We start from the raw sequence: 25,669 nt of genomic DNA, 5'->3' as shown, positions 1-25,669 counted from the left end.
GACCACTAAGGATAGCGAAGCTTTTCACTGTACTAAATCTAGTCCCTCCTCTACCCTAGCCTGCAGACCAGGGCCTCTAATTTCTAACCCCTCAAGGCCTGGAATCTGGAAAACTCCACCCCAAACGCAAGGTGAGGTGGGGTGAGGGTACCAATCGTATCTATCTTTTAGCTCACTCCTCTCATATCTACCCTTCCTGGATCTATCAATAGTATCTAGAAGGTTCATGTCTCTTTGAAGGATGGGTAGACCTTGCCTGAGAAAGCCTCATGGGAATCCACGCCGATAGCAATTCTTTCTGGAATCCGTATTCATGCAAGGGATAGAATAACCTCGGTTCAACCACCCACATTCCAACACAACAGAGCAGAAAACAATCTCTCGAGGACACCATGTTGTCGCACTTATCGTGGGGGCCAAAAAGTGGATTCGAATATATCGAGCTGATTCAGACTAAGGGAGCCTGAACGAAAAAAATGGGGGTGTGAAAGTCTTCTGGATTGGATCAGGCACAGCCTACTACCCCTCGCTCGTAAGCCCTAAATAGCTTGATTTGAGCAGTAAGCGCTTTAGTTTCTCCGCGCCCGGCAAGCGGCCAAGAGTTGCCTAAATGCTTTTTATTTGTATTTTCTTTTACTTTTTACATATTACGATTGAGCCGTACATGCATAGAAGAATCTCGTCTTCACCAGGGGTTCTGGCATTCGTACTCGTATTCCTGGTGCATTGCGGTGTGAGGGAGTTGGGCGTAATCTCACCATTCGCGGGGTAGAACAGCCACGTTACATTGCATCATATAGCAAGAACCATAAATTCCACGCTATATGCCTTGAAACGGGTACCCCTGTCGCTGTAGATCCGTGGTAATACATGGGGTTCGATATAGATAGCTTGCCCAAATCTCACTTAGACTCAGAATTTATATAGAGAAGGTTGGACAGTGCCGTCACACAGCAGACATGGAGACCTACAACCCCCAGATACCCGCTCGAAAGCTGAAAGACTCCTGTGATGTCTGCTCAGCGTCCAAGCTGAGATGCGATAAGCAGAAGCCGACTTGCTCGCGTTGCGCGAACCTCAACCGCCCGTGCACATACAGCCCTGCTCGCCGTGGTGGTCGACCGCATCGCGTACGGCGGAAGGCGAGCGAGAGCCAGAGTCAAGATCAAATTCGAGCCCAAAGCCCCCAGCAATGTTTCAAGGCACCAGAGACAAATACTAGCAACAGCCACTTGGTGGAGCCGACCGGAATCCCGAGCCAAGGCGACAACCAGGTGGGCTGCGACAATGGCTGGTTTCCCGGCACACATACCATGAGCCATTACCAGGATAGCCAGCCACAATCTGCAGCAATGTCATCATCCTCGTCGTCGTGTAATGTAATGAGCATGGGGCTTGATGCGGATACCGCCGAGACCGACTGTACCAAGGTCGCTCTGTCGATTGTCGAGCAGTTGGAAATGAGCAAGGGACGGCCTAGGACCGCTGCTCCCACGTACGGCAGCAGCGGCTTGACGGCTACCGAGGCATGCCAGCGGCTGCTGACCATCCTCATGTGTCCGTGTTCCGAGCAGGCGGATGTGGCGCTTCTGGTGGCATCGGGGTGCATTTCGCTCATGGACGTGGTTCATTGGGCGGCTGGTGCCGATTCCGACCCAGGATCGGTGAACTACGACGGGCCGTATACTAATGATGGCATGTCCATCAGCCAGGGCTCATGTAATGAAGATGTACTCATGTGGTCACGGCCACAGTCATCTTCACGCAGCTTGACCGGCGACGGTCAGAGTCAGGTTGGCGACCTGTCCAAGATTGCCAGGCTCATTTTGCAGTTTACAGATAGGTACTGCCAGGATAACAAGGGTGGCGCGCGCTGGGAGCACACTACCTGGGTTGTTGCGCCTGTGGCGGCTTTGCTTCGGTGCAAGTTGCAATCTGTCACTCAGGGAGTGGCAAGACGGATGGTTCTTTGAATTTCCTCGTATTTTGATATATTACTGTACATAGTACATCTTGCAGTGTTTTGGAGAGCCTGGCTAGACCATAGACAATACCGACTTAGTTGCGGGACAATGTATAACGACCTTGAAAGTGCCCCTTGGAATTGGAAATTGATGACGAGACTAGTCTTTATTTGTCTTATTTTATTTAGGACTCAACAAATATGTTTGTCTGAGCAATATACTTTCTAGCATTCATTTCATTGCAAATCTTTGCGCTAGCGCTCTAATGTGTGAATTTATCGTTCATCTACTTGTATGATCAACGCTCGCGTGCAATAGTCCCCTTGATCTGGGATGGGCGACTTCCCATACATGTACCGGTCGCCTACTGGGTTCCTGACAAAGGCTGGCCAGCGATGAATCGCGGGAATCCTTGGTAGCCAAGCCAGAGCTCACCAGTTCCTGGCGGGCCGCCGACAATCTCCTTCTGGCGAGCCTTGAGCTCATCAACGTCCCAAGCGGCGAAGACGATTTTGTCTTTGAGAAACTCCGCTTCGGGAGAGGCAATCCAGACAAGGAAATCGGCGGGAAGAGTGACTGCCAAAGGAAGAATAATTGTTAGCGACTGGAATACAAGAGCAGGATCAGTCAATACTTACTGTCATCATAGGCATATGGCAATTGGATCGTCTCTGCCAGCTTGGCCGACATGGCCGTTCTGAGGAGTCCAGGATGCACATTGTGAAGACGCACTTGCGGATTCTCGGTGGCAAAGGACTGTAAGAGCTTGACGGCGGCCATCTTGCTGCTCACGTAGGCTCCCATGCCGGGGAATGGGGGGAACAGGATGCCGGCCGTGGTGAGATTGATAAAGGTGACTGGCTTGTCCTCGCTGGCACTGACGGTCCTGTTTGCCAGGACGACAGCCTGCGCCGTTACCAGTGTACCGACAACGGTGGTCTTGTAGCCGTCCAGAAAGGTAGCCGGATCCGCTTCCAGAAGAGGCACGACGGGGGCCAGGACGCCGGCACAATGGACGAGGATGTCGATGCCGCCAAACTCCGCAGCCACCTTGTTCATGGCATTGCGTACGCTCGCAGCATCGCACAGCTCAGCCTCGTGAGTTTGAATCGTCACCTCTGCGTGACTGGTGCGAACAATCGTGGCTGTTTCTGCCAGCGCGTCGGCGCGTCGACCGAGGAGGATGAGGGCTCGGGGACCCGATGCAGCGAAGGATGAGGCTGTGGCTCGGCCGATGCCGCCTGATGCGCCAGTGATCAGCACAACCTTGCCCGCCGTGGACAGGCCCGGCTGAGTTGGGTTGATGCCAGCATATGTGGCGGTGTGGGTAGTCTTGGTGTACGATGGTGGTGTGGCCATTGTGTCAGACTCTCTGTGGGGCAGTGATCGTGTGAAACAGTCGAACGAATTATAGTCGCGTGACGTAAAATGGGAATCGCTTCAATGTAGATACGTAAACGTAAGCACGTAAGATTGACGAACCCTGTGAAAGCAGAGGCTGAGGCGAGTATTTCCGGTCAAAGTGTGTTAGAGGGAGGTTGAATAGGCAGGTAAGCAGGCGGAGGGGCTCGTTATTAATAGAGTGCATTGTCAGCAATATTGACCCTAGTCGTTGTTGATACGACCATTAGCATCTGCCTCAAACCAACGTCGATGAGGGGCAGGAAGCACCTGAGTGGGTGCATAGCTCGGCCGGCAGCAAGCCGTACAGGGATCTCGGCCTGGCCCCGCATTAGACAGACATCGGGGGCTTTTTCCACCCTCAGGTCTGGATCGACGGAGTCCGAGAATGCGTGGCTCGTTCGAAATCCACACGTATCCACATACCAACAATGTCTCATTCGGTCCGCCTGCAACAGGCAGATGCCTCGGAAGCCTAGAAACGGACCTCTTCATTTACAAGAGAATGTCCAAAACCTCCCGAAAAGACCAATAGTGAAGGTGCAACTGCTCCTAGGGTACCCACCCGTTCGAGTTGTGGATCCCGGGCCACCAGGAACAAAGAACAGGGCACGCAGACAGAGCATGGGTCCCCAAATACGAGGTCAACAGCAAGGGTCCAACAAAGCCGTCCTACCTAGAGTGCCATCACCTAACGATCGTAACCAAGTCATAACCTAACCTAATCTAACCAACCTAGGTTGTCAGGGCGGTGGGCAGGGTCTCTTGGAAATACTGCCGGCAGATAACAACCCTGGCTCACCGTCCGCCTAGATAGGTTCATTTCCGCCTTAGGCAGAACTAGGTTAGCTATATAGGGAACAATATATATATATCAACCAAACAACGGTTCAACTGAGAGTTGGAACAACCAACCCTACTAACCTAACCTAGATCTTAAAACCCGAATACGACCCGTTCACAACTCGATGTAGGAAGATAGTCTATCTAGCGGTATCTATAATAACTGAAATCTACGGTTGACAGGCAATATGTCCTTGTAAAGCAGCCCTAAGCAATATGTTTCGTTAAACGCATTGAAAAGCGAAAGTAGGCAATGTCTAATTTTCTACAGACTGTCGCTATACACTTGGTTCCATTGGACGAGGAACCTGGCCAGGGACACCAACAGACTCCACCGTGACATCGGGACTGGTAGCAAAGAATAGAAGGGCCATGTCTAGTTTGGTTTGCTTTATGGGTACAGGAAGGTCGAACTACTGGGGTTTGATGGGGACGCGGTCATTGATTTAGCCGAGTTCAAGTTCCTTTCGGATGAGCCTAAAAGTTCCCCTCATTTCCACCTCCTTAGCATAGACTGGTCCTCTAGCGTATACCCATCTCGTCAGATAAATTGACCTTTGATCAACCATCATTTCGATTACCGGTCTTAGCTTTATTACAGACATGGAAGAGGCAGACTATGTTATCGTCGGTGGCGGTACGGCAGCCCTGGTTGTTGCCTGCCGACTGTCGGAGAACCCAGAGACGCGCATCGTCGTGCTGGAGCGCGGTGAAGATACATCGAGTGATGCTCGCGTTCAGGATCCACTCGTGTACGAGTCTCTGATGGGGAGCGAGATGGACTGGAACCTCAAGGGGGCTCCGCAGGTAACGAGGATTCCCCCCCACCCTCCTCTACTAACAATGGCTATGTGCTAAAAATGAACGGACCAGGCCGGACTGAACGGTCGGGAATTCAATCAAGCGGCGGGCAAGGCCCTGGGCGGGTCTTCGGTAATCGATGGTTGCATATTCCTGCCTCCGGCTGCAGCGGCATTCAATGCCTGGGAGTCGCTGGGCAATCCAGGCTGGAATTGGGAAACGCTGGCGCCCTGTTTTCAACGGGCATATACATTGCATCCCAGGACTGGTGGTCCTCAGTCTAATACAGCCGGACCAATCCAAGTGAGCTACCCGGTGCCTACGGAGAGGGCCGACACCACTCTGCTCGACGCATGGAAGCAAGCATTTGAGGAACACGGCTATGGTTACGCTGACGAATTGGTGTCGGAAGGGGCGACTATTGGTACGCGACCGTATACTGCGACCATCGACCCGGTGTCCGGACATCGCAGCAGCGCAGCGAACGGATATGGCGCTATTATCGCATCTCGTGCTAACGTCAGAATCGTCACCGGTGCCAGCGTAACTCGTATCCTGTTCGACTCGTCTGCACCTCACTGCCACGGCAGTAGAGGTCCAGATCGAAGCCCAGGGGACCGTCCTATTCAAACCCACCAAAGAGGTGATCATGGCTGCGGGCGTGTTTAACAACCCCCAGATTCTCGAATTATCGGGAATTGGTGATCCGGCTCGACTCCAAACCCTCGGCATTTCACCACTTGTCCACCTGCCCGGGGTAGGAGAGAACCTGACGAACCACGCTATGAGTGTCCTGTCGGCCCCGGTGAAGGCGCATGCGGACATCCAGGATATCGCCCCGGGCATGAAAGCTAACGCCTTCATCCACCTCGCGCCCATGGACATGCAAGAGATTCTTGATCGGGCCCGCGAGGCCCCAGACCACGCAGCAATTGCAGGGATCCTGAACGGCCCAAACGAGGCGTCCGCCTGCATCCACTTCGCTATCTACCCCGGCAATCTCGCCATTATCGGCATTTTCCCTTCCTTCCCTTTCTCCAGGGGCAGCGTCCATATCCAGTCAGCGGACCCAGCCAGCAGCCCCCAGATCGATCCAAAGTACCTGAACCACCCGTCTGACCTCGATTCGATGGTCCGGCACGTTCAGCATTTGCAGGAAATTTTCCACTCGGCCCGTCTCCAGCCCTTCGTCGATGCGCCGCCGCCCCAGGATCGAGAGGCGCTCGCCCAGCTGGTGCGCGAGGCCATGGCCATCCCAACGGCCCATGCGTGCGGTACCACCGCGATGCTGCCCCGCGAGAGAGGCGGCGTGGTCGCGTCGGATCTGAAGGTCTACGGCGTCAGCAATGTTCGAGTGGTCGATGCAAGCGTCTTCCCCGTCATTTCGCAGGCGAATCCCATTAGCACCGTGTATACGGTGGCTGAACGGGCCGCAGATTTGATCCGAGCGAATTGACTAGCCCATGTTGTGTTTTTCCCTTGCATTTGGTCTTGGTGTGTTCGTGGTCCTGAGTGGTAGGAAATAGTAGAATAGTTCTTTATGGACGAGAATAATATGACTGAGTCTTGTTTTTTCCCGGGTCACTACTAAGTGCTATCAGAAGTACCGATTAAAAAGAATATCATCGATTTACGCCAGAAAGATCCTCGTCAAGAACGAACTTGACCTTTTTGCCAGCGCAGTGGATAAATATTAAATTGCAACAAAAGCATCCCTGCAAAACGGAAAACAATTAGACAAGTTTCAAGACGCATATCTACGAAGTAAGTACATCAACATCGCCGAGATGGACGGAACTTGGTTCCCTACCCCAAGTCCTACGAGTACCCAGGGAGCTCACCCGCCTATTAACTGTGTACAGGCCGTACGCTGTATAACTGGATATTTGGTATTTTGTTGTGCCTAAACTGAGAAATACTAAAAGAAATCACTTGGCAGCCGCAAAGATGACCGAGCTTTGCATAACCGGCGCATACTTCTTAACCGCCACAGCACGTAGCCCTGCTTTGTCCAGGATGGCATCCCACTGCGACGCCGTCCGTTCCGTTGTACTGAATAAAGAATACATTTGAAGATCGAGCCCGGCCGGCCATACATGAGCATTCTCCTCTGGCACAACCACTTCATCAATCGCCACCAGGGAATCCGCTGACATGGCGGGCACAATGTTGGAGAGAATCTGCACCGTGTTCTTGTCGTCCCAGTTGTGAAGAATAGCTCGCAGATAGTAATACTTGGCACCTTTCACGGGCTGGGTTTGAAAGAAGTCGTGCTCCATCCACTGAATGCCTTTGATATCGGGGGCACATTTGATGACTTCACCACGGTCCTGAACGATCACTCGGCCAGCGAGCTCCGGGTACTTGGACAGCACTTCAGCAGCCTGATGGCCAGTGTTGCCACCAATGTCTACAAACATGGCACCGTCATGTCCAATGCTGACAGACTGATCGAGAGGCATCATATCCACACCATTGGCGTCTCTGGTCAGCCGCATGGCAGCTTGAAAGTTCTTCAACACATCCGGATGCTGCTTAAGCCAGGGATAGGGCTCCAGATCCGTGTTGAGAGCCTTTTGAAACGCACTGCCCTTGGGTTCATTTTGATATCCAGTCTCCTTTAAGAATTCGGGCAAAGCATGGAAGGCAGGATTGCTGAACGCATGGAAAAACCGGATGGGATGCTCAATGCGTGGGTCGGCAAAGACGTACGTCTTCTTGCTGGCCACGTACTGGTCAGGTCCTGTCTCTCCGACCAGACGACTGGCGACCATGTATCGCATGATGCGAGCGACGAGCAGTGGGTCCGCCATAGTAGCCTTGGCAAGCTCTTCGGCTGACAACGGTCTTTTGCTCTCCACGAGGGACTTGAAGATTCCAAGGTCCCCGCCTATGCAAACCATTGCTGTCTGTCGACCCTATTTTGAGAGCTTCATTAGTATACATAACGTGATGCATCCAAGCCCGGAATTGATTTTATTTTAGCTTACCGCATCAACTAATCGCACCACAGTGTCGAAAGGAGTCTCCAAGTCCTCCGCCGATTGGTGCAGTGACGAGATCAAACGGTGCCTAGTGCCTTCTTCGATTGAAGTCTGGGAAGAAATCTTCTCGGCTGCAATGAGGTCTGCCATGCAGCTTTTGACGGAGCGCACCTCGACATTGTTGTGTCCATTTAATTCATCATGGGCGTTGGTCGTGTGGCTTCCATTGGTGTGGGCATGGCCATTGGAATGACCATTTGTTTGGCTGTGGCCATTGGCCTCCGTATGTCCATTAGTGTCGCCCTGGCTATTGTTCTCGATATGGCCGTTAATCGCGGTATGACCATTCGTCTGGTCGTGGTCTTTGCACAAGTGGTTTCCATTGGTTTGGGATTCGCCATTTGAAAGCGTCTTCTTGGCCGCTCTTGCTTCGCCGTTGAGGAAAGACAGCGCATCATGGGTTGTGTATTTGACCTCGGCTTTCTTCGCTGGGGACAATCCGAGGTTTCCCCTCTCCAAACGCGGAGCGAGGCCGTCGATAGAGTCAAGGGTGAAATTGTCAATGTTGAGCGAATCCTCGGGGCGGACCATGCGTCGTCCCTTCAGGGTCTTTAGGATTGCCTGCTCCTCTGGTGTCAGATGCTTCTCGAGTTCGTCGAGAGCCTTGCGGTTGGCCTCATCGTTAGCATCTGCATCGTGGCCGAGTGACTTCAGCTTCTGCACGAGAGCCTCTTTCTCTTCAAACGAGACATGCGCAAATGCCCTGAAACAGAACTCGACCGTCTTGGACATTTCAGCTTGGGTCAGCTTTCCCTTTGCGTCGGCATCAGCCTGTCCTTGGATAACTAGATCATGCGGTTAGAATCATTGACTTCACTGTTCGATCATCATATGAAATGAACTTACTGGGTCTGAACAAATCAAACGCTCTTTCAAAGCTTTGCTCATCAAAATCACTGATTACGGGCTCGTCTTGAGACCGGATCTGCTTCAATGCACTAGACACGACCAACAGGAACCGTGTGTAGCTTTCGGAAGTCTTCTTGTCGTGCCACGACGCCGCAACAGTCTCATCGCAGTCACCGCGGATAGCCGCTGCAATAGTGGTTGCTGCGGACAGACCTCCCGACAGAGCCAAGTGCACACCAGAAGAGAAGAATGGGTCAATGAAGGATCCAGCATCTCCAGCAATGCGCACACCCGGGAAGGCATAATTGGAGGCACTGTATGACCAATCAGAAGCCGACTTGACTTCCGATATGAGCTCCGCGTTGGAAAGCAAATCCTTAATGCCGGGAACAAACTCCAGAGACTCCAGGTAGAAGCCCTTGGAGGAAGGTTCGGCCATTTTGCGCTTCTTCTCGGTCGCCATTTCTTGGTTCTGAACCACACCTACTGAGTGGGTGCCGTTGTGCAGAGGGATAAACCATACCCATCCACTCGCATCTGTTGAGTTATGAAGACTCGAGTTAGCATGATTTCCTCTCTGAAGGCAGTATGAAACACCCAGTTGAGTCGTACCTTTGAGTGCTTCGAAATAGGGAGCACCCTCTTTGTGTGTGCCGACACCGTGAACACCACCTCCCTTCCAGTAACCCCAACTGGCAACGTTCCTCAGCCCCTTGTTGAAGGTCCGATTCTTGAGATACTTGGTGCTGATAAGACCATTTCTACCCGATGCATCCACGATATAATCCATGGCAAGAGTGCCAGAAGTCCCGTCCTTGCGAGTCCAAGTAGCAGATACGGGACGGCCCAAGGGATTCGCATCTTCAGATGGGGCAAACTCGATTGATGCCACCTTGGTATCGTCAAATGTCTTCACGCCACATTCGGCTGCATGCTTAAAGAGCAGCTCATCTGCCTCGGATCTGATCACATTCCAGGCATAGCCTCCTGGTCCACCCGCTGCGATGAAATCCGTATCTAAAAGAAGTTAGGCGTACTCACATGCATCGCAATTACATCGGGCTCTATTGAATAACTGCTGGAGACTTACATGTTTCAGGCCTGGACCAGTTGAGGCGAAAGGCACCTCCGTTCTGCTCTAGGTGTCAGCGACCAGTGTCCTTATACAGCTAGCAAAAAGGTTTTGGGCTTTTACTACTCACCTTTACATTAAAACCATGGGCATCCCACTTGTCGTAGGCGTCAATAAACTTGAGAAAGTGTCGCATTGACGGGAGCATGCTTTCACCGATGTGGTATCTAGTGCATGTGTAAGAATACGGGAAATATCAAGAGTTGATTTATCCACCCCCTCAAAGCGCCGGAAACTCACCTAGGAAACTTCTCTGCCTCAAGGAGGACCACATCGATTCCCTCCCGCGCAAGAGCCGATGCAGAATAGGAGCCAGCTGGCCCACCACCGATGACGAGCACCTGGCACTTTTCCGGAACGTTCGTCATACTTGATAAAACTAAATGCAATGATTTCTCTTTTATCTTGTTGTGTTCGTAATGTTGCTGTGCTGAAATGGATAAGCGTTTATTCTGAATTTCTACAAACTAGGTAGGACGAAGTGAAAGACATATATAAATTCCAAATGTTGCCTTGCACAAACATTACTATACAGAAACCACTGATTCTGACACATTATCGGCTATTGTCGTCTGTTCGGACCTCGTGTTGCTCCCGGGGGCTTTTTTTTTTTTTCGGAGGGATTATGTTAGGGTTGAGGCAGGCTGCTGACTCTCGGAATCCGAGCTTCAGTATTCCACAGCCTTGGCTTCCGCAGCACAGCCCGGCTTACGCCTCGTATAGCAACAATCTTGTTGACTGAATTTCTTGTAACGAATTGAGAATCTGTCTTCTCTGTCACTGGCGTGTCAATGCTTTCAACAACCATGCCGGAGGGATTTTACTCGTCGCCATTCTGGGCTGGCTATCTAGAGACACAGCGAAGCAAGCTTCCTGTGCTCGCAGAAGTCGACGATGGCTTGTCTGACCGTGTTGTGCGCTTTCTGGGATACAACCCCGGAAGCATGCAACTCCAGGGCACCAACACATACCTAGTTGGTACTGGAAGCTCTAGGATACTCATTGACACTGGAGAGGTATGGCGCTTGCCCACCATTTGAGCACTCTTCGCGGTTCCTCTGTTCCTGGGTGTGTCACTCCTACTTTGGTACAGTTGGGAATAATCTAGATACGTACTTCGATATCCTGTTAACTTTTGAAATCTGTCAATATTTTTTGTTTTCATGTTCTCGCCCAGGAACTCAATAACCGACGTCAACAGGGATCCCCACAATGGGCACTGAGTGTGACCAGATATCTCGAAGACCACGACATCTCCATTTCCCAAGTCCTTCTCACGCACTGGCACAAGGACCATACTGGCGGGATAGCCGACCTCCTTGCCCATGATTCCAACATAACTATATACAAGCACATGCCTGACCACGGCCAGCTGGACATTGTGAACGGCCAAATCTTCCAAACACGAGATGCGACCCTAAGGGCAGTCCTGACACCCGGGCACACCGTTGACCACATGTGCTTCGTGTTGGAAGAGGAAAACGCGATGTTCACCGGTGACAATGTGCTAGGCCATGGCTATAGTGTTGCTGAGGACCTAGAAGCCTACACAGCCAGCCTTCGCCAGATGGCAAGCCTAAAGTGCGCCGTTGGGTACCCCGGCCACGGAGACATGATATCTAACCTGCCTCAAACCATTGCAAAATATATCGCGCAGAGAGTCTCAAGGGAGAAGCAGATATACTCGGTTTTGGTTAGAGAGACTTCTTCCTCTCCTTCATTCCGTAATGGGAGTAGCGCGAGAAGTGCTAGAAAAGCCAGAAGCGGCTACACAGGAGGCGTCAGCGACTCTAGTGATAGTCGTATCGACCAAGACATTAATGGAACGGAGACAGTGCAGGGCCTATCCACAGCTGACATAGGCGGTCTCATTTACGGAGAAGTCTCCAAGGATAGCGCAACGTTTGACTCTGCTGTGGGGCCTCTGTTGGATCAAGTTTTATATATGTTGCTAGAGCGAGGCGAGGTCGGTTGTAGACTGGTTGGACCAGATAGGACTACACATTGGTTCGCAACGGTCCAGCCACTTTAGCAAAGAAATTTTGGTTCTTAGTAGTTGTTTACGATAATGAAGAATTTGCATTTTGGAGTACCTAAATGATAGTTTTGTAGGACATACGCATTGACTGACATTTCTGCATGATTTTCCTTTCGGCTTTTCTGTACATGTGCACATTTCTCTTTCCGATCGTTTAGAATCTGGCAGTCTGATCTACTTGCATCTTCGTCACCACTGCGGCCCTGTAGCCGGAAAGTGACTGTTGAAGGATTCCTCGGAGGCCGTCTCGGTTTGACTGAATATACTTGATACGAGCTTAGCAATATAGCGCTCCAATGATCTCCAATTCGAATCAACGCTGCCACCGCTAAGACTGCTCAATTGAGTATAGTGGTTCATCAGTACCTGCGTCAAATAATCCCCCGAGTCGGATTCCGACCTTTGTTGGCGCCATGGAACGCAATTCTCTGTCTACCCTAAGCCAAGCCAGTCTACGAGAAACGAGAAGTCAGCTGGAAACTACGTAGACTATTCCCAGCCAGTAGTAGTCCATCTATGTTTAGAATAGAAACATGAATACCATTGGAGAGTAACACGAGGTCTATCGGTTGTATAGGATTCGTAGTTGATGGTCCACACCACCCCTAGAGGTCACGTTACAGATGTTCGATTTGCTCTCTAATGAAAGCTGAAAAGCCTTCGACTGGTTTCCCCATCCGATTAGGATTTGCTATTCTAGTGGATTCAACATTACTTTCTGAACTTTTGTTTTCTTCGAGAGACGAGAGATACTTTCAAAACTCACACAATGATCGAAAACACCACTATTACTCCTTCCGAATCACGCTCACCAAGTCCCAGCCATGCGAACGTCGACATGGACGCCAATATACCTGAAGAATTTATTCTATTCAGTCACGAGCTTCCCAGTGGTGAAATCCAGGACCTGATACGCAGACTGCACAGATATTCCATGTTACCTGGCTATCCGCACCTTGCTAGGTTCTTGCAGAGCTGTGCCTTGGTTCTTAGAACGGAGGTTCAGAAGCTGCCACGGCCATTGCGAGATTCTGTACCGCCATTCCACAATGTGGTCACGCTGGCCTCGCACTGGGATGACTTCAAGAGCAGCTCCCTAAATGGTGCTTGGGACGGTGCTTTTCTATGCATCTATGAGATAGCTATGCTCATCGGGTGAGTCGCTATATCCCGTTCTATAGAACTATTGCCAGTGCTTTCTAGTAGATGCTAGGGTTAGATATGAGCTAATATTCTATGTAACTACATACAGACACCATGAGACACTTGATACTTCATACCGCCGTCCGGCATGCTTGGTAGGAATAAGCGTCGGCCTATTTTCAGCAGCAGTAGTAGCTGTTTCCGAGTCCTTATCGGACCTCGTCTCATACGGAGCTGAAAGCGTACGGACCGCTTTTGCATTCTGTGTTCATGTACAGCGCGTTTCCCAGACGCTTGAGCCTACTGTGACAGAGCAAGCTACGTCAGTTAGCTGGGCTACGGTCGTGATAGGCGTACCAGTAGAAATCATTCGGGAAGAGTTGGACCGTTTCAACCACCAAGAAGAATTACAACGCACTGGTACAAATACAATGCCACTGACTGGCGTGAGTATTAGCCACGTTAATAATACCTCCGTTGGAATCACAGGTCCTCCCACACGTCTCAAGCAACTCTTCCGGGAGTCAGAGATACTTCGTTCTTCAAGGCACTCAGAGCTGCCCATCTCAGGAGGGCTGTGTCATGTTCCAAATGTATATGACTACGACGATGTGCGTTCCATCCTTGCCACGGCAGAGGTCTGGGAGAGATGGGGCACCCGTGCTACACAGGTGCCATTAATATCGCCATTTACAGGTTCACCATATCAGTGTTCCGATGCATACCATTTGATAGAGGCCATCTGTACCGAGGCTTTAACCAAGCCGCTATTCTTCGACAAGGTCGCAAAGGGCGTGGTGACGCAGCTGTCGGGCGGACAACGACCGGATATGCAGTCCTGTCAGATACTTCATTACAGAGCATCCGTCATGTCAGACACCATCGTCGCCGACGTCGCCGAAGACCTCTCGACTCGTGATGTGATTCGCGAGTCTCTGGTTGATTGGGCCATGCGCGACGCATTTGATCAACCTCAACATAGCCCAACCTCTCCGCAAAACGCAAAGCTAGCTGTCGTCGGCATGTCATGTCGTATGCCGGGTGGCGCAGATACCCCTGAACGATTTTGGGAGCTGCTCGTAAACGGAGTTGATACTCACACTACTGTCCCTCCGGACAGATTCGATCTGGATGCCCACTTCGATCCTAGTGGTGAGAAAGAGAATACAGTTGGAACCCGATTTGGTAACTTCATAGACAACCCCGGCTATTTTGACGCAGGATTCTTCAATATGTCACCACGCGAGGTAAGATAGCAACATGAATCCACAAGCTCGCCTTTATATCGATAATCTAACCCCACACAACTCTTGAAATAGGCCGAGCAAACAGACCCAATGCAGCGCCTAGCACTGGTTACAGCGTATGAGGCGCTCGAGATGGCCGGCTTCGTGCCCAACCGCACGCCTTCTTCTCACCTCTCTCGAGTTGGAACGTATTATGGACAGGCTAGTGACGACTACCGCGAGGTCAACGCAGGCCAGAAGATTGGCACGTACGGCATTCCTGGGACGGAAAGAGGATTTGGTAACGGCCGCATCAACTACTTTTTCAATTTCCAAGGGCCCAGTTTCAACATCGACACCGCATGCTCCAGTGGATTAGCTGCAGTTCAGGCCGCTTGTTCGGCGCTGTGGGCTGGCGAGGCCGACACTGTAGTTGCCGGGGGTCTGAACGTCATTGTAAGTCGCCAGAATGAGTCGTGCCCGAATAGGCGGGCGATAGGTGTTGCCACAATACTAACGTGAGAACCTTGCAAGACAAGTCCGGATATCTACTGCATGTTGAGCAAAGGGCACTTCTTATCAAAGACTGGCCAGTGTAAGGTGTGGGATATTACTGCCGACGGTTACTGCCGGGCAGATGGCGTGGGATCTGTCGTGATCAAACGACTAGACGATGCATTAGCTGATAACGATGTGATTCTGGCATCTATTGTAGCTGGTGCTACAAACCATTCAGCGGAGAGCATTTCCATTACTCAACCACATGCCGCGGCTCAGAAAGAGAACTATCGCCAGGTTATGGACAAGGCGGGTGTTAGCCCTCTGGACGTTAGTTTTGTCGAGCTTCATGGCACAGGAACTCAGGTTTGTCTACCCAAATATGTCAATCGAGTGGTTGTCCTTGAAGTATCAAGCTGACCCCAGAGTCTCGTTGTAATTTCAGGTTGGAGACGCTGTTGAGTCTGAGTCTGTACTTGACTTTTTCGCACCTTCAGACCGGCGGCTACACCCTGACAAGCGCCTTCATCTGGGCGCCGTCAAATCCAACATTGGCCACGGCGAAGCTGCTGCAGGCATTGCATCCTTGATCAAGGTTCTGTTGATGTACCAGAATAACATGATTCCCCGTCATATTGGCATCCAGACGGCCATGAACCCTGTTGTGGCTAAAACTCTTGCCAACCGCAACGCCGGTGTACTCTCTGAGAACACTCCATGGCTTCCAACGTCGGCCTTCAAGAGGCGTTACTCTATTGTGAACAGCTTCGGTGCCCATGGCGGCAATACGACGTTACTGCTCGAGGATGCCCCGTTGGAACGCATGGATAGAAATAAAAATCACTCGCAGCAGGTTGTGCCTAGCAGCGAAGTGGTGTGCATCTCAGCTAAAAGCAAAGCTTCACTTCGGGCTAACGTCAGGGCTTTGGTCAACTATCTGAATAATCACAAAGAGACGGGACTCAGAGATATTGCTTATACCACGAGCGCTCGGCGGATTCACCATCATATCCGCATTGCCACCTCTGTTTCCAGCACTGCACAGCTGCATTCTTTCCTGCAAGCCGCTGCTGATGATATCGATGCACATGCGAAGCATGTCGCTACGGCTACTAAAAAGCCTGTTGTATTTGCTTTCTCAGGCCAGGGCTGTCTCTACCACGGCGCTGCAGCGCAGCTATTTGAGCGAGCACCTTGGTTCCGCGACCAGGTACTCCAACTCGATCGCATCGCTCGGCGCCTTGGTTTCCCATCGATACTAGCCACCGTTGCTGGTGATGCAGCGAGTATCGGCTCCACCAGGTTTCCGAAAAGGGAATCTACCCCAGGTAGCGAGGAAAGCCATGACGTTGTAGCCTTGAGTGATAGCGACACAAGTACAACTTCTACGACGCCGACAGTTGATAGTCCAGTAGTTACTCAGCTTGCCCTGGTGGTTATTCAGATTGCCTTGGTACAGTATTGGGGCCTGCTTGGTATCAAGCCCAACGTGGTTATCGGTCACAGCCTAGGAGAATATGCTGCGTTGGTCGCAGCTGGCGTCTTGTCTGTGGCAGACGCTCTATTCTTAGTGGGTAAGCGAGCTGAACTCATGACGGCTGCCTGCGAGCCCCAGAGTCATGCCATGTTGTCAGTTCGTGGTGCGTCTGTCGATCACATAGAGGAATTGTGTCGAGAGGATGAGAAACACTATTCTTACGAAGTATCGTGTGTGAATGGGTTAACCGACATTGTTGTCACCGGCCTGCGAGAGGATATGGCTTCCCTTCGTGACATGCTCATGGGGGCTGGACTGAAATGTGTCCTTCTTGACATACCTTTTGCGTTCCACAGCCAGCAAATGTCACCCATCCTAGATGACTTCGAGAGAGCAACTCAGTATGTTACATTTAAGAATCCTACAGTCCCAGTTGTCTCTCCACTACTCGGACGGTGCGTTTCGGAGGACCACGTTCTTGATGGAAGTTATTTGTCCCGTGCAACACGCGAGCCTGTTAACTTTGTCGCTGCCCTCGACGCTGCATGGTCAGATGGCATAGTAAATGACAAGACGGTCTGGATCGATATCGGGCCGCACCCGGTCTGTACCTCGTTCGCCAAAAATCATTATGCCAAGGGGGCAACGCAAGCCTTTGCATCCCTCCGCCGTGGCGACGATACGCTGTCTACATTTACAGGAACTCTTGCAGCACTACACTGCCTGGGTCATGCTGTTGCATGGAATGAGTATTTTGATCTCAGGGAGAATCCCGCTCGCCTGCTTCACCTCGACTCGTACCAATGGAACTACAAGAATTACTGGATTCAGTACGAGGGGTCGTGGACGTTAGACAAAGCCAATGCTGGACAACGCAACAAGGACAACAGTTCAACCCCCGTTTCGGCTTTCTTCACCTCTTCTGTACAACAGATCATTTCAGAGGAATATGGCGAGTCCATGGGAGAGATGAGGGGACTAACCAACTTGCATCATCCCGACCTACGGGGAGCAGCAGATGGGCATAAGCTAAATGGGAGGAGTGTTGTAACTGGAGTATGATATCTCAAGCCCTGACTTTCTTTCATTTCAAATTCCTTGGGTAGATTGCTAACTGTAACTTATACAGAGTATTTGGGCCGATATCACTCTCACCGTTGGTGAACACTTGTACAAGCAAATGGTACCAAACGGTGGTACACCACCACACATGGACGTGAAAAATATGGAAGTACTCGAAGCCCAGGTACTGCACCCAGAGGCATCACAAGGGTCGGCCCCGGCACAATATATTCAAATCGAAGGAGTCTTGGATATGTCGCAAAAGCAAACAACAGTACGGCTATACACAGCAAGCCCAAACGGGACTCGTAATACCGACAAGGCGTTTGCCACGGCAACTGTCTGCTACGAAGACGCGCAGACCTGGCAAGAACAGTGGCAGATGACTTCACATCTGGTTGCTGCACGAGCCAATTCGCTGTGGGAGATGACTACAGGCGACGAAAATAGTCCCGACAAGAGCAGAGTGAGCAAATTTTCGCAGAGCGTCGCGTATCAACTCTTCGCAAACGTGGTGGACTACGGCCCGCGTTATCGCGGCATGCAGCGCGTAGCATTCTCTGAGGACACTCTGGAAGCAACTGCTGACGTCCTACTGGACAATGACGAGCATGGCACTTGGCACACTCCACCTCACTGGATCGACAGCGCTTTCCAGCTTGCCGGCTTCGTCATGAACTCTTTTGGTGTTCAAGGTGACGGTAAAATCGCTGGGTCATCCCGTGATTTCTTTTATATCACCCCAGGCTGGCGTCACTTCCGGCTGCTGGAACGCCTTGAGCCTGGCCCTAGTGTCACGTATCGCAACTTTGTCCGGATGTTTCCTGTCGATGGCGAACCGGGGACATATACGGGAGATATATATCTGCACCGCGGTGAAAGGCTCGTGGGCGTCTGTGCAGGGGTTAAGTTCAAAGCTGTTCCTCGGGCTTTGATGCCGGTTTTATTCCCTCGGGTTAATGCTGGTAAGAAGCGAAATCAATCTGTCGACACTCATTCGACCAAAGGCGAAACCAAGGAGAATGACACTCAGTCCCAGCCACTCCCGGCCAGTGCTTTGCAGAGGCCTAAGAACTTGACGACTCCTACCTCCAAAGTAACCAATTCGCAACACGAAGATCAGGCTGGCATCTCACCAAAGTTTAACTCTCCAGCCCCGGTAGCGACAGTCACGCAGCAAGTCCAGCCTGTACAGGGTGGACAAGATCAAAGCCAGAATTCCCAAGCAACTGCATGCCTCGCGATCATTGCGGAGGAAACCGGACTGGATCTGGACGATTTGAAAGGCGATGCCGCCTTTGCTGAGTTGGGTGTGGATTCTCTAATGTCACTGGCACTGTCGGCCAAGATACGTGCAGAGCTAGGTGTTGATGTTCAGGCGTCCATTTTTCTGCAATGCCCCACTGTACAGGATTTGGTTACGTGGTTGAGCAAGTAAATAGATACTTATCAGTAGCGTATGAGACATTAGAAATTCACTTTGAAGTCAAACTAGTAATGGACACCGTGGGGAAGCGTGCAACATGACTGGAGACTGGGTCACCCTTTCAATGAAATTCAGTTATAGATCAAACTGAAGAATCGGGCCATGGTGCTATCGAACAGCGTTCCATGCACGATATATCTCAATCCCACTCAATCAAAATGCCACACCCATCGAGACCGCGTCTTGACTACCTTATCCCCAACAATATACATTCATTAATTGCGCTTTGGACTTGGCACTGATGACTCAACGCAATCAGATGGTATAAGTTATACAAACTCAATATCATGCACTATTACTTGTAGGGGGATGATGTAGAGCAACCCAGGCCCTCCAGCTCCCATGCTTCAGAATACTGAGAATAAGCACGCAGTCTAGGACATGGACTCCTTCAAATCAAGGCTGACAACCACCCCACAGTCCAGAAGCCATGGTAACTTTAGGTCTCAGGCGGATTTGAGACGAGGGTGGCAGGCGGTGCCTTGACTGCCATGGCCCCTGTAACGCTGGTCCTCGCTTTCATTTCCAAGTTTTAACCTGCAACCCACCCGCCCACCCGACGATCATAGAACAAGTAAGGTAAAACGATGCCTATAGCCATACTCTCCTAATGTACGGAGTATGTTCGGGTTGGTCGCCTGGCCAGCGTGAGACTATGATTTTTAACCCAGTCAGACTTGTCGGATCCGACATGCTAGCCTCAGTTGGAACAGGGATCATTTGGAGACCATGTTACATCGTGCACAAAATTTATATGCACACCCTGATCAGTGTAAGGTTATGTATCATATGAATTACCGATACATGGCTCATTAAGCAGGGTGTGGTGCATGTCGGAATGACGGTAATATAACATCTAAAGAATAGGTACACCAAGAAGTCGCCAGATAAGCCAGTCAAAGCATTCGTTCTTTGTCATTTTGATTACTACCGTATATGGAAAACCCAGTTGCTCTAGACAAGCTTTATAGCTAAGAGATGATATTACTGAGAGGAAGCTTGATTTTTGTTCTCCACTGTAAGTCTCACACTTTGTATAAAAGACTGCCATCAGATTTTTAAATCGATTCCGTATTTGAGGCCCGATGATTTACTGTGCGAGCCTCGATTCGCAATAGAAGTTAAAAGGTGGTACGTTTTTCCTGGTCATCGGTTCGAGACTAAGGCTTAGGTACATGGATAGTGCTTATGTAGGGCTCCAGTTTTCCCAGAGATTAGCTATTGCGGATGAAGGTAGGAAAACTGTTGATTCAAACCCTGGCCCATAGACTATCTCTCACAACAGACTAAAGATATTAGTCTCGTGGGGGACAATAGGTACTTCATGTACTGTACATACAGTACCTTTGTCACCTTTGTAATTATCGCTCAATTATCTTATGAACCCCACCCTCTCCGTCTTCCTGTTTCTACTTGATCTCCTACTCTTCGTCTTCCTCCGCTTCTTTGGCTTCCCCGAATCCTCGCTCTTTTCCAGACATGTTGTTGCCAATAGTTCTCATGATACTGTCATGGCTAGTAAGTGTTGGAATGTAACCCGGCTTCGCCCAAGACTAACCCGAACCGCTCAGATCCAATACCCATACACGATGCTCATCGGGACACTATCCATAATTGAAGGACCAACCAGCCAACCCTCAAATACAATCACCAACTCTCTTCGCACCACTATCAATCACCTACGTACCCAGGTCGGCAACTCGTTCTACCTCCGAGGGTTCGCCCTCGTTCTCATCCACGACATAGCCCGAGATCCCATCCTCCCAGGTCTCCTACCCATGGAAGGCAACTCAGCGTTGAAACGAGACATCCGCTCCCTAATTTCCGTAGCGCTTTTGGCAAATTTACAAGTCCTCTGGGTCCACATTGTCATCACCAAGCCATCACGGAAGTTCCTTTTCCAACAACTCCCCAGCCTGAATTGCTGGCTCCGAGTGATTCCCATAGCCCTCCTGGAGGTTATATTGCGCAGATTGGCAGTCCCAATCACGCTATTCCTCGAACTCTACCTAATACATGCTCTGGAGATGATAGACATTAACCAGGACCTGGATAATAGCCAAGCAGCAGGTCACGTCTATGCTCTCGCGGCTATCGCTCCCAGGTTGGTTGAATTCTGGCTTGCTCTCCCTGCTCGAATTATATTTGTTCGGATCGCAGCGTCCATGGTCCCAGATGATGATGAATTGATTGTACCGCTTGATCCACAACTCAAAGTTGGTGCTCCGGTGGGCATGTTCGATGTGTGGAGGAGAGATTCGTGGGCGCGTGCTTGTAAAATCCAGACTAGAGGGTTTATGGCAGGGGCTGCTATCTTCATTTTAGGACAAATGGTTCTTCCTGAGTTTCGGAGTTATGTTCCTTTTTTGCCGATGTGGTTTAATAGTTGACGAGGTAAAAGAAGAACAGACAACTTCTCAAGCTATGCCAGTACTATCGTTAGCTGATCGTGTTGAATGGGTGAAGCCCAAGTCTCCCACTTTGATACTTGAGAGATCAACACCCAAGATATACCCCTAGAACGTGGGTCGGAGCAATGGAGAGCCCACGAACGTATGCAGCTATGACTGAGAGCCTTACGGGAAAAGAATGACCTGAACTGCGATCGGCATTGATCTACACCTCTATATACATCCCTCAAAGTCTATCACGATGATCCTGTTTCTCAACACTCACCGTGACATCGACAGTCCTAAGCACACCCCCGTTCCCCTGCGTCAAATGCCTCGTACTCTCCGCCCCTTCACTCGAGCTCGACTGTCTATCCCCCTCATCACGACCCAGATTCCCACCCGTTGAAACCTCTGTAACCACCCCGTCCGTATTGCGCCCATCGAACATCGACCGCCCGATTTTCATCGAACGGCCGCGAGCTGACTGGCTTGCCCCCGAGGAAGACTGGTTGATATACCCACTTACCTTGGTCCGCGGAAGTTCGAGGCCGATCCCATCGGGGATTTGCGTTGTGGTGAGGCCCGAGTGTAGGCCGGCGAAGATGTGGTAGAGGGTTGGAACACAGGCGGTTATGACGCCAGTGAGCATCATTGTTTGAGCGATGATTTCCCAGTTCACGATGTCCCCTATATGGATACTTGTCAGATGCATCCCGCGGTATTTGAAATGGGGATGGGGCGTCACGGACAGGAGACGTCGGTTGAGTGGCTGAAGGAGGAGATGAGGGCGAGGTGCGCAATCCCGAGGCAGACGACGCTGTGAGGATTAGTGAATTAGCCGTGTAACCTGGTGGTCAAAGGTTGCGGTTGGTGATCAGTACCTTGAGCGCGCGGAGAAGGAGCACAAGATCTTCACTCGCTTGTGCCAGGCCATCTGGACGTTGCGCATCATGAAGAAGGGTAGGACGACGATGATGACCTCCGTGAGGATGTTGAAGACTGAGATCGGATAGAATATGGCACCCTGTTACAGAATAAGCGGCAATCATGAACTGTCTTGGTGTATACTGACCTCCCCAGCACATCTCTCGGGCGAATATAGCCACGGACCAGGCATCTCACATTGAAACGCGATACCCAACACCGCGAATATCGACCAGCCCACGACAATACCAGTGGCAACAGCACAGCTGCGACGCAGGATCTTACTCGGCGTTAACCTCCAAATCAGCAGAATGGTCGACATCTTCGAAAGCGACATAGCACCGATGAGCAGGATATGCGCAACATATGCGAACTTGCTCCAGGTCTGGATATCGTCGTCGCTAAATAGGTCTTGGTGTCTTCCCAGTCCATGATCAACAGCCTTCTGTAGGAGAACGACTTGGATGATGGCAAGAATCAAAGCCGCCCAAATGGGAGTATTGACCGCGGTGCGTCGCTGCTTGAAGTAGATCGCAGACCCGAACTTGGCGGCCACGAAGATAATGGCCACGATCAGAAGGGATACTGAGGTCAAGGTGATCAGTGTACCGCGATTCTCACTGGACAGGGCCTGGAAGGCGTCCTTTTGGTCGGCCATCGCTCCATGAGGTGCGTGTCCAAGTTTGAGACCTGCTCGGAGAGACTGGTGCCACCACCATATAATAAAATCTGATTTTTTTTACATCCCTGTCGCTACCCTGGTCAATTGGTATGGCACCATCGCATCTCACTTGCGCAGGGAGTGCAATGTGTTGGTTGTTGACTGCATCGGCTAAATTAGAAAGACTAAGGGTTAATTCGGTTCACACGAGATTTTTCCGACAATCGCATTGTCAAGTGGTCCAGACTCAATATAAAAAGGGACCAAAGGCCACTAGAAAGCAATCGGCTCCTCACTAGACCATTCGAGCCGCCAACGAGACAACGCCAAGGACGGGCCGTGCCATTGAATTGGCGGCACAGCATTTCTATCATGATCTCCGGAGATTTTAGATCTAACACTAACTACCACTAGACATGCGAACGACAAGGGTGTGCGTCCAAGCGACAAGACCGTTATAACGCCGCGCACCACGTCGCAGCCCGAGGCCACGACGATTCGTTTCGCATTCATAATGCAATTAATATCCCTGTCTAGCTCCTAGGAGGGAAATGAGAAAAGTCGGCAGTACTTCTTGCCGTCTTCTGGGTCAGGACACTGGCCTATTTCCTGTCGACCTCTCTTCTCCCACATCTTGTCTTTCTTTTTGTTTTGCGTATGCGAAAGAAGAGATCACTCATGCTTCACAATGCAGGAAGAGATCGAAATGAAGAGCGAGAGCGTTGTGCGATCAGGCCAAGCAGGGAGTAGGAATGGGGGGTATGAGAGCGCTACAATGCGCCAGAAGCAACAATTGGAGGTATAATTGCGCGGCCCAGCTGTTCTACACAGTCTCTAATACTTATTTTCACAGCGCTATCTCAACTTCTTCTCCTCCGTCGCCTTCTCCGCCTGTCTACTCGCTACATGGGAATCTGCTGGTGGTAGTTTGCTCTCAGGGTTGTACAACGGCGGCCCAGCAGCGATCGTCTATGGAATGATCTTAAGTACGGTCGGCAATCTGACTATCGCATGCTCTCTGGCCGAGCTTGCTTCTCTGTATGTGCTTGACTCATTTCCAACGGGATGGGGCTGACCTCGAGCTTGACAGACACCCTACTGCCGGTGCTCAATATCACTGGAGTTATTTCCTCGCGCCTCGCGGTCGTCGATTTATTAGTTTCTTCCAGGGTGAGCTTCTGGCTGCATTATTCTTTGCTTTCTTTGGGTCAATTGCTGATGAAAGCAGGTTGGGTCACCGTCTTCTCGTGGTCTGCTCTCGTCTGCATCGCCCCGTACTTTATCGGAACCCAAATCCAGGGCCTGGTTGTGCTGGCGCATCCTGACTATGAACTTGTCCGATGGCGCGGTACGCTGCTCATGTGGGCCGTTGCGATTATCCCAATTCTGATCAATATCTTCGCGCGTCGCGTTCTGGGAGCTATTGAGGTCGCTGCAGGAATCATGCACGTTATCTTCCTGCCCGTCACCATTGCAGTATTCGTTATTCTCGCTCCGCGAAACCCGGACTCCTTTGTCTGGGAGACTTTTGTCGGTGGCCTTAGTGGCTGGAAGGATTCGGGTGTTGTATTCTCCATTGGTCTTCTTGGTGTCATTACTCCCTTAGCTGGTAGGATACTCCCCATTTTCTTCACCTCTTGTCATACCAAGGGTCTAATCGATGTAAACAGGCCTCGACGGAGTAATCCACATGGCCGAAGAAGTCAAAAACGCCAAAGTGGTCGTGCCCCGGTCCATGATCCTCGGCACCATGATCAACGGAACCCTTGCCTTCGCCTACCTCATCGCAGTCCTGTACTGCATGGGCGACTACACCGAGGCCGTGCTGAGCCCCACGGGCTACCCCATCATCACAATCGCCTACCAAGCCACGGGCTCCAAAGCAGCAACCTACGTGCTGATGGCGATGGGCATGCTCCCCGGCTGGATCGCCCTCTTTAACGGTCTCGCCTCCGTAACCCGCCTCACCTGGGCATTCGCACGCGATAACGGCCTCCCCTTCTCCGACTTCTTCGCCCGCGTCGACCCAACCTATAAAATCCCCCTCCGCGCTCTCTTCCTCGTCGCATCGTGCATGTTCGCCCTCTCCTTCATCCAAATCGGCTCTACCGCGGCATTCAATGCAATCCTTTCTCTCAGCACACTGGGCCTCTACATCTCCTACCTGATCCCCCTCGTCCTTCTCGTGTTCAAGCGTTTCACTGCGCCACAGGATATCCCACGGGGCACATTTTCGCTAGGCAAATGGGGTCTCCCCATGAATTTGCTTTCTATCCTTTTCGCTACCTATTTTGTTATCTTTTTGCCGTTTCCATCGGCACTGCCGGTTACCGCAGAGAATATGAACTATGCCGGGCCAGTGCTGGGATTTGTGATGTTGTTTGCTTGTGGAGATTGGATTGTAAGGGGGCGGCATAAGTGGGAGGGACCGACTATGCGGCCTTATGCGAGAGAAGAGTAGATTATAGGAATAGAAAGTTGATGTGGAAAAGTGGGTGGAAGGATTGAAATACTATATACTATATCGTTGGTGGCTTTTATTGCCTAGGGGAGTACGGAGACCTAGTGACCTACCAGGACAAGAGGGCAAAAACTGAATTTACCCCGTCAGAAGCTGGTATTCTGTTCCAGGCGCCTGCTTTGTAGTTCAATACGGATTCGCTTAATCTACCTTTTATCCCTTCTTTATAACATCTAGACTTGTTAAACCATGGGCTGAGCCGGGGT

At 51.0% G+C, this 25,669-nt stretch overlaps 7 protein-coding genes across 7 annotated transcripts; 4 read left to right on the top strand and 3 right to left on the bottom strand.

The window, feature by feature from the left end:
* Positions 1-1,321: 1,321 nt before the first annotated feature.
* AO090701000526 (SDR family NAD(P)-dependent oxidoreductase) lies at positions 1,322-3,323 on the bottom strand (the record flags this gene model as incomplete). Its single annotated transcript, XM_023237272.1, has 2 exons — positions 1,322-1,476; positions 2,603-3,323. The coding sequence occupies 2 exons, from the start codon at positions 3,321-3,323 to the stop codon at positions 1,322-1,324; spliced, it is 876 nt and encodes a 291-aa protein (XP_023092175.1).
* Positions 3,324-4,811: 1,488 nt separating this feature from the next.
* Positions 4,812-6,465, top strand: AO090701000527 (GMC family oxidoreductase; the record flags this gene model as incomplete). Its single annotated transcript, XM_023237271.1, has 3 exons — positions 4,812-5,015; positions 5,082-5,559; positions 5,603-6,465. 3 exons carry the CDS (start codon positions 4,812-4,814, stop codon positions 6,463-6,465), a joined length of 1,545 nt encoding a protein of 514 aa, XP_023092176.1.
* A 472-nt stretch (positions 6,466-6,937) lies between these two features.
* Positions 6,938-8,143, bottom strand: AO090701000528 (uncharacterized protein; the record flags this gene model as incomplete). The annotated part of the gene is made up of 2 exons (XM_023237270.1): positions 6,938-7,927; positions 8,000-8,143. 2 exons carry the CDS (start codon positions 8,141-8,143, stop codon positions 6,938-6,940), a joined length of 1,134 nt encoding a protein of 377 aa, XP_023092177.1.
* Positions 8,144-10,840: 2,697 nt separating this feature from the next.
* Positions 10,841-12,066, top strand: AO090701000529 (uncharacterized protein; the record flags this gene model as incomplete). The annotated part of the gene is made up of 2 exons (XM_001823309.3): positions 10,841-11,050; positions 11,236-12,066. The coding sequence occupies 2 exons, from the start codon at positions 10,841-10,843 to the stop codon at positions 12,064-12,066; spliced, it is 1,041 nt and encodes a 346-aa protein (XP_001823361.1).
* Positions 12,067-12,841: 775 nt separating this feature from the next.
* On the top strand, positions 12,842-18,916 carry nscA (non-reducing polyketide synthase nscA; the record flags this gene model as incomplete). Its single annotated transcript, XM_001823310.1, has 6 exons — positions 12,842-13,227; positions 13,325-14,462; positions 14,535-14,897; positions 14,976-15,305; positions 15,385-17,472; positions 17,546-18,916. The coding sequence occupies 6 exons, from the start codon at positions 12,842-12,844 to the stop codon at positions 18,914-18,916; spliced, it is 5,676 nt and encodes a 1,891-aa protein (XP_001823362.1).
* A 2,685-nt stretch (positions 18,917-21,601) lies between these two features.
* Positions 21,602-22,939, bottom strand: AO090701000532 (uncharacterized protein; the record flags this gene model as incomplete). The annotated part of the gene is made up of 4 exons (XM_023237269.1): positions 21,602-22,044; positions 22,107-22,174; positions 22,239-22,356; positions 22,480-22,939. The coding sequence occupies 4 exons, from the start codon at positions 22,937-22,939 to the stop codon at positions 21,602-21,604; spliced, it is 1,089 nt and encodes a 362-aa protein (XP_023092178.1).
* Positions 22,940-23,648: 709 nt separating this feature from the next.
* On the top strand, positions 23,649-25,403 carry AO090701000533 (putative GABA permease; the record flags this gene model as incomplete). Its single annotated transcript, XM_001823312.3, has 5 exons — positions 23,649-23,741; positions 23,796-23,980; positions 24,033-24,112; positions 24,171-24,551; positions 24,613-25,403. 5 exons carry the CDS (start codon positions 23,649-23,651, stop codon positions 25,401-25,403), a joined length of 1,530 nt encoding a protein of 509 aa, XP_001823364.3.
* Between the last annotated feature and the right edge of the window lie 266 nt (positions 25,404-25,669).

The sequence above is a fragment of the Aspergillus oryzae genome, chromosome 5 (genome assembly GCF_000184455.2).
Source record: "Aspergillus oryzae RIB40 DNA, chromosome 5".
In the NCBI taxonomy this organism is placed as follows: domain Eukaryota; kingdom Fungi; phylum Ascomycota; class Eurotiomycetes; order Eurotiales; family Aspergillaceae; genus Aspergillus; species Aspergillus oryzae.
The sequence above is the reverse complement of the archived record's forward strand: the minus strand, read 5'-3'. Positions and strand labels throughout refer to the sequence as shown.